This window comes from Epinephelus lanceolatus, chromosome 10, assembly GCF_041903045.1.
Source record: "Epinephelus lanceolatus isolate andai-2023 chromosome 10, ASM4190304v1, whole genome shotgun sequence".
In the NCBI taxonomy this organism is placed as follows: domain Eukaryota; kingdom Metazoa; phylum Chordata; class Actinopteri; order Perciformes; family Serranidae; genus Epinephelus; species Epinephelus lanceolatus.
In genome coordinates this window covers 10,506,330-10,513,815 of record NC_135743.1, presented here as the reverse complement: position 1 = coordinate 10,513,815, position 7,486 = coordinate 10,506,330, and the positions used below count along the sequence as shown (strand labels likewise).

The 7,486-nt window shown below is 43.8% G+C and overlaps 2 protein-coding genes across 2 annotated transcripts; both read left to right on the top strand.

Moving 5' to 3' along the window:
• The first annotated feature begins 907 nt into the window (after positions 1-907).
• rnf183 (ring finger protein 183) lies at positions 908-3,440 on the top strand. Its single transcript, XM_033639998.2, has 2 exons — positions 908-1,140; positions 1,847-3,440. The coding sequence occupies exon 2, from the start codon at positions 1,912-1,914 to the stop codon at positions 2,872-2,874; it is 963 nt and encodes a 320-aa protein (XP_033495889.1). The 5' UTR covers positions 908-1,140; positions 1,847-1,911; the 3' UTR covers positions 2,875-3,440.
• Positions 3,441-6,242: 2,802 nt separating this feature from the next.
• Positions 6,243-7,466, top strand: LOC117265633 (uncharacterized). Its single transcript, XM_033640221.2, has 2 exons — positions 6,243-6,923; positions 7,012-7,466. The coding sequence occupies exons 1-2, from the start codon at positions 6,243-6,245 to the stop codon at positions 7,096-7,098; spliced, it is 768 nt and encodes a 255-aa protein (XP_033496112.1). The 3' UTR covers positions 7,099-7,466.
• The last annotated feature ends 20 nt before the right edge of the window (positions 7,467-7,486 follow it).

Genomic DNA, 7,486 nt, shown 5'->3' with positions numbered 1-7,486 from the left:
TTGAGTTGTACAAGTTGAGGTGTTTTTCTAGATATTTTAAAAAATAAATATCAGAGCAGAAAAAGATTTGAACACCACCAGGGTGTTAATTCTCAACTCTGAGCCAATACAAAATACATTACTCTGTATGTATTCTTAAAAGAATACTTGATGCCTTCAAGGTTCCTCACACAGCAGCATGTTTTTGTCACGGAAAGAGTGACGCAGCAGTCTGAGCAAACAAAACTGCTCTGTGTTTTAAAGCTGTAAATGTAATTCTGGCTGTGACACATCATACGTTCGCGACCTGGTCACAGTCGAGGTGTATTCTCGGTCATTCAGAAGAGCTCGGACACAAAGGGAGTAACTGGGGCAGTGCAGAGAGGATGAAAGGTTGGGTTTGGCAGCTCGTCCTGTCTGGGTGGTAAACCCACAAAGTGTTAAGAGAGTATCGCAGGTATGACAGGTATGAGGTGCTGATACCTGCAGTGTTGACAGTACTGAACTCTTGTCTATTTATGCAGAGACAGTGGAATTTTCCCAACTCTTGATTCATATCACATAAAGTCACGTAGAGCAAAAAAAATATTCATGTGCTTCTCTACCATGTGACCCTTCATGCCTCTGACACTGTTTCAGATACAATTAAATAAAAAGGCTGACAAATATTTGATCCTTAAGTTCAATTGACTGATAAGAAAATGCAGCTGTAACTGTATGCAGAGCTGCCTCCACATAATACTACTAGTATGACATAGGTTCTGCTGTGTGCAGGGATACTCATGAGAGTTATCCAAGACCTGATTATCTACACATGCAACATAATAAAAAAAAAAAAGCACTGGCTCACTACAGCTGGTCCAACTGGTCTGACGAGAGGAGAGAGAAAAAGGGAGGAGGAGGAGGAGGAGGAGGGTTCAGAGGAGGCAGTGCTGTGTTACAATTAGAAAACAACATATGAGAGGAAAGCTACAGAGGAGGAGGAGAGCAGGGACTGCAGAGAGACCACAACACTTAGGAGTAATGCTTTAAATAGTTTTTTTTTTTTTAGTAATGAAGTTTGACAGTGTTCCAGTTTTCACCGCACTGACACCCAAAAGGATTTTTCTACTTGTGAGATCATCTCTGACAACGTGATCCGACAGTCATCTACCTCAGCAGGTCAGTGTGTGCGTACGAATTCTGTCCAATTATTTACTTTCCTGTTCTTTGTCAACTTTTTCTCTGCTTAGCCGGCAAAATTTACTTATTTCAAAGCCCCTAAATCCTTCACAAACAAGAACTTGTACACCTGTACCAACACCTAAACTTGTTGCAAATGTCAACATGTACTTTTTTTTTTTTTTAAACTTTGTCAAGGGATTAATTGTTCCTTGTGTGCCTCCTGGACAGACAAACTTTGAGTTAATGACTGACTATGCAAGATGGATGGGTATGGTGGAATGCTTGCTGTGACATTTCAGAACAATGAAGCCATGCTGCACACCAGTGTCACCCTTGCTTTAGTTTTATTTTACAGGTTTCAACACACTAGCTGGATCACAAAGATTTCCACTCGCCAAAATCTATTTGAAGCACTTCCAGTTCTGCTGTTCTTGCTACAGACGTGTTTGCAGGAAAGCCTATTAAACAAATAGAGCAACTCATTATCAAGGCAAAAGCTGCGCATGCATGTTGAATACATGAACAAAATCAACAGATAGCATTTTGATACAATAGAGATGTTAGATAGCAACAGATTAGGTGTAATTGCTTCATCATCATGAAGCAGCAGTGACGGCCGTGCAGGTGGATTCCAACAGTCTGTTTCCTGCTCTGCTGTTTTTTTGGGAGCCAGTACACTTAACCAGTGTTTGATTTTCCACAGCTCCTGTCAGGAACCTGTGAATCAGATTCCAGCCAGCACTCTACCTCTAACATCACCCCTCCAACATGAGTGATGATAGGGACAGACACAGCCACGGAGCCAGGCAGGCTCAAAATGTTAAACCCAAGTTCAGCCAGAGAGAGAGGAACAGCAAGGAGGACATGTTGAAGAGGGAGAAGCCTGCAAAAGTGAGGAGGTCGAGGAGCACCGACTCGGAGAGGGCGGAAAGAGGCAGGAGGAGAGAACGAGACAGGCACCAGGGGGAGAGGAGGGAGCGGGGAAGGAGCGAGGAGGCCCAGAGACCACACAGGAAAGATGGGGAGAGCGACAGGAGGAAGGTGAAGGCCCCTGAAGATGATGTGGAGGAAACAGAGTGCGCTGTGTGTTTCTGCTCATACGATAACATCTTCAAGACCCCAAAGCTGCTGGCGTGCGGGCACACCTTCTGCCTGGAGTGCCTCGCTCGCATCAACGTGACCTCCCCTGAGCTCAAGACCCTGTGCTGCCCTGTATGTCGTGAGCTGACCGACCTCCCCCATGGCCAGGACCTGCCTCGCCTCGGCAACAATCAGGACATCATAGGCAAACTGCCACCGGACATGCAGAGAGCACTGTCCATCCGCTTCAAGCGCAGCAAGGGCAAACTGCTCCTGAAGAACCCTCCTCCCACCAGCCCGACCAAGTCTAACATCCTCACCCTGCCCCAAAAGAGCCAGGAGGCCCAGATGACGGCAGGTGGTGACCTCAATATGGCTGCACTGGAGCAGGGAATACCCCCAACCACTGTGGTGGATGTAGGCAGGCCTCCAAACAGGGTCAGAGGTCGCCTGCGCAGGTTGTTTCGGTCAGACCAGTGCTACTACGTCGTGGTGGCGTCCATCATCACCATCACAGTGGCGCTCATGCTGGTGGGGATTCTGGCGTTTGTTATCATACCGAATGTGGTTGTTCACCGGAGGCCTGTTCCTCCAGGGAACACAACGTCACAAGGCACACCAGGTGCATTCACTCCAGAGACTAGACCCTGAGTGGAGGGTCAGGGGTGGACAATTTGTGGAGATGAGACTCAAGTGGAGCGAGAGAATATCATCGTGACTCTCAGTGATGCTTTTGCCTCCTTTTGTCCTCTTGGTGAAGGAAAAACTAAGCACTGGGACACATTCAGTCCGGTTCGCAGTGTGGTGAAGTGAAGAAATGAAGGGAAACAAGGGTAGCGACATTTCTTTAAAGGAAGGATACACAGGCTCAAAGATGTGGGGAATGAACAGGGAAAACTTGTTTTCTCTGAACATGCTTGTGATTACTGTGAAAGCCAGAAGTACTGTGCGTGTTTAGAATCTGTCCATAACGAATAATAAGCTGTAAATGTTTAAATGCACTTAACTCTGATGAAAGGACTTGAGTATCATTTGATTTCATCAGGTTGACTTCTGTAACCAGTTCAGGGTTTTTAGTTCTTACTGCTTTTGTTTATAAACCAACTGTTTGTACATAGCCATAGATGATTTATATATTTGTATATATTTTCACGCCTAAGAATAGACTTTAATCCCAATTTTATCATCAAATAAAACATTTTATTTAGACATTTAAAGCTCTTTGCTTCATTTCCCAATTTCCAGATTTGAAAACTGAAAATTTCCACTTTCCAAAACACATGGTAACAACTTTATTTCTATAAACTAACTGGATTTTTGTTCTCCTTTCTCTCTGTGAGTACAGTATAGAGGGGACTACTTGTCCATTTTGATGACACTTGTCCTCTGCTGACCCAAAACAGATTTGTTTGTTGCCTGTTGCCTTCAGGAACCCCCATGTCTTCTTCAGACACCTGATACCCTCTAGTGGTGTAAACAGTCCAGTTAACGTGGTGGTGGCTTGAATTCTGAATTCCTCCTTGGCTGCTCCTCTGTGCTCTTCAGGCGGACGAACCTGCTTGACAACACAAGTGTCTTTACCGTCATGACATTTCCTTCTGGGTGCTTATGCAATTCATCTCTTTGGTGAGGTGTGGACAAAACATGATTTTAAGTCTGTCCCCCCTGCAGTCGTTCAGCTTATCTGCTTCAGCTGAGTTTTCTGCAGCTGCCTTCAAGGGCGTAGGTTTTGTCTTGACATTGACACATGTGAAACAGGGGGGATGGGGTCCCCTGCCAGAAAAGTTTGAACATCAACCTAATTTCCTGCGGTCTGGTGATTTTTTAGGTACCAATTTGTGCCCTCTCTGCATCAAGTCATAGTGTAAATGTCTGTAATTTGGTCAAGATAAAAGTCCTCTGCTACTTTTATGTTTTTATTCAGGGCAGCAAATGTGTCCCCTGTGTCCCCCCTGAAACTGAGAGGCAAGTTAGAAACAGCATAATAGTTATATAACGATGTACAGAGAAGACTTACACTTGCCTGCCCTGAAGACAGAGGGGGAAAGTATCTAAGTACATTTACTCAAGTACAGTTTCTGTAACTTGCACTTAACTTCCACTTTAACAGAGAAGACAGTTATTTTGGAGATTACGAGTTTAAATAAAAAAGCAAATGATCAGGCAGGAAATATTCAGATCTTTAACTTAAGTAAAAGTACCAACACTGCAACGTAAACATACTTGATTGCAATTAGAAGTCCTGCATTCGCAAAACTAAACATACGGTAAATTTACCTCCAGTATCAAAAGTAAAAGTACTCGTCCTGCTGCACAATGGCCCCTGTGACTGATACGTTAATTAGACTGTTAGCATTGATATTTCAGTGAGTAAGAAGCATTTAACTGTTGTACCTGGTCCAGGTGCAACTAGTTTTTACTACATTATTTACAAAAGGGTTCTGAGGTGCTAAATGGTCTTGAGAGAAGAAAAAAAAACAAAGCTCTGCTAACACAAGTTCACAAGTTTGTGTTGTATTTGTATCGTATCCCTGCTTTAAAAATGAGCAGTTATTTCAATGAAACCATCTGGGGTGGATCTGCTAACAACTCATGGACATCTGAAATATAATATAATGATAATAGTAATAATAATAATAAGAAGAAGAAGAATGTTTTCTCTGGTGTATAATTATCTGAAAATAAGAATAATCATGTTTTCGTTACCTTAGAATGAGCCATTTATATCTACACAGGGAGCGGCACCTTGTCACTGGAGTCCACCATGTTGCACCACCATGTTGCTACAGTAGCCTAGAACAGACAAACCAAACACTGGCTCTAATTAGGGCCACTCGCATTTTTGCATGTTCATGTCGGCCACCGTAGTTAGTGTAGAGTCTATCAATAAAATAGGACTCTGAGGGGAGAACGGGAAGAAATTGTTCAGACGCGTGTTCTGGGCAACAACAATAAACCAATGTCCAATTCGTCAGGTTTCTTTGAGTGCAACGACCCATTTATTTTCACACGTGCTCACCTTCACATAGGTAAAAACACTGTCTGTCCATAATTCATCTCAGGTAATTTTCCACTCAACAGTTTCAGAGTCCATCACAGGTAAGTGTCCATTCAACAATTTCAGTTTCAACACGCCACAAACTCTTCATACTGCCACACTTAACACAGTCAAAAAACTGTTTGCTTCCCCCGTCACACACTTGCTGCTCATCACCTATATCACCTGCATTTTCCTGTCTGAGTGCACCACCACATGTACAAACAACAAAACTGCATTTATTTACATGTAGAACAAAACAAATACAAATAATGTTATTGTGGCTTCAACAATGGTTAATGTTAAACTGCTGTATTCAGTGTTTTTACCAGATTAAATCACCGGGTCCATTTGTTTTGGAGAGGAAGAGACCTCTGCGGATAATTTGGCTCCCAGTAAAAACCTCCTGAGCAGTAAACACTGAGGGAATTTTAACCGGGAGCAGTTTCAGCTGGTTGCAATCTGCAGTCCTCACCACTAGATGCCACTAAATCCCCCTAATTCTTACACACTGCTCCTTTAATGTAAAATCTAAAAAGAATGGTTACCAGTAAATGTAGTGCATGTATTTCCCCGTGAAAAGCAGAGGAGTAGAAGTAGCTACCAAGTAGGAGAGATGGAAATACCCAACAAAACATACATTTACCTCAAAACACAGTATTTGGGTAAATGTAGTAAATTCCACCAGTCATCAGCCTATAGAATCTGATGCATTTTGCTTCCACTAGCCTATAACTACTTCTAAGTGCCCCCCCCCCCCCCCCCTCCCCCTCCTCACATTGCCCTTAAGACACACCCTCCTGTGACCCCAAATATGGTCGGGTCCACCAGAGCTCAAAGACCCCCCCCCCCCCCCCCCCCCCCAATCCACTCCTTACGCAAATTAACCTTTATATGTTATGTGACTGCTTGGAAAGAGGTTGGACATCAGAAACCTTAGAGGGGAAACAGAGGCAGACTGTTGTGGATATCATCGACCACCATGGCTTCCACACCCTCCGCCTCAGCTTTGTCTGCTGTTCTCCGGTGTCGCGGAAATATCTGGACCAGGAATCCGCCGACCAAGCGGCCTGCCTCCTCTGCGTACAGCCTCGGCCTGGCCGGCGGCTCGCCAGCTGAGCGCGCCCGGTCAAACCAGGCGACAGCGTGGGAGGCTTTCCTGCAAGGAGACCGTGTTCTGGTGGGAAGAAGACTGACTGTGGCGTTTAAGTCGCCACCCCGGGTGAAGGACAAAGATTGCAGGGAAATTAATAAATTATGTCACCCAAAACTTTCGCAATCCGCACGGGACGCGCGCTCAGCTGTGCCCAGTGTCCAAAACGCGCTGGTGCGTCAGCTGGCACGTAGACTCACACACTCACATAATCTTCAAAAGATTAAATACAAAACATATGCTACACACATCTGTCAAATAATATGTGTTCAGGAGACCAGTGATTTCCCAGCTGGCGTTTTCAAAGTGTCCATTATGTCTCCATGTTTGGTGGGAAATGAAGGACAAATCCCGTCTTTCGTGATAACTGGCTGGTCAACACTGAAGAGCACCTGTTTGTCTTTGACAGCTCTGGTGTCAGAGTTTATGTTATTGAAGCTGGCGGTGTTGTGGATATCCAGCAGCAGCCCTGATGATACACAGCAAAACATCAGAAATAATACCCTGCAGGTGAGTGTCACAACACTTAATGTGATACTTTTATAATAATACATGTTACTACAGACCTTGTGAAATCATTTTAAACGTCTTGTTTCAGGCAAATGGACACATCCACAGCCCCACTGACCTCATTTCCTCCAAGGAGAACTCTGGACAAATGATCCCAGAGGACAGACCTGACTGAGAGTCCAAGGCCTCGGCACCAAAAATACACACTGTGATCTAACCTTATTTATTGACTTTACTTGCTTTCACAATACACAAAGCACATTTGGACTTCAACCCAGTCATAAAAGCTGTTTTTAGAGAATTTGTTTTGCTCTGAGGAAAAGTAAGCCATACTGAAAGAAGTACAGGGGAAACATGAAACGCTGTTCTAGCACCTATGCCTCCTGGTGGATACCTAAAATAATGGCAGTGCATTTTATTTTCAATATTACCCTGTATGTTTTGTCCAAAAGCTTATTTTGCAAACATGGAATATCATCTCACCAAATGGAAATATTCAAGTCTGAGAAAAAAACTATAAATGTGGAATACTTATTCCTTCCACTTGTGTTTTTAAGATGTTT

Bases quoted from the DNA above. Each gene is read 5' to 3' on its own strand.
- LOC117265633 (XM_033640221.2), top strand. From the start codon at position 6,243: ATGGCTTCCACACCCTCCGCCTCAGCTTTGTCTGCTGTTCTCCGGTGT. The intron at 6,924-7,011 runs GTGAGTGTCACA...GTCTTGTTTCAG, and splicing joins TCAGAAATAATACCCTGCAG to GCAAATGGACACATCCACAG.
- rnf183 (XM_033639998.2), top strand. From the start codon at position 1,912: ATGAGTGATGATAGGGACAGACACAGCCACGGAGCCAGGCAGGCTCAA.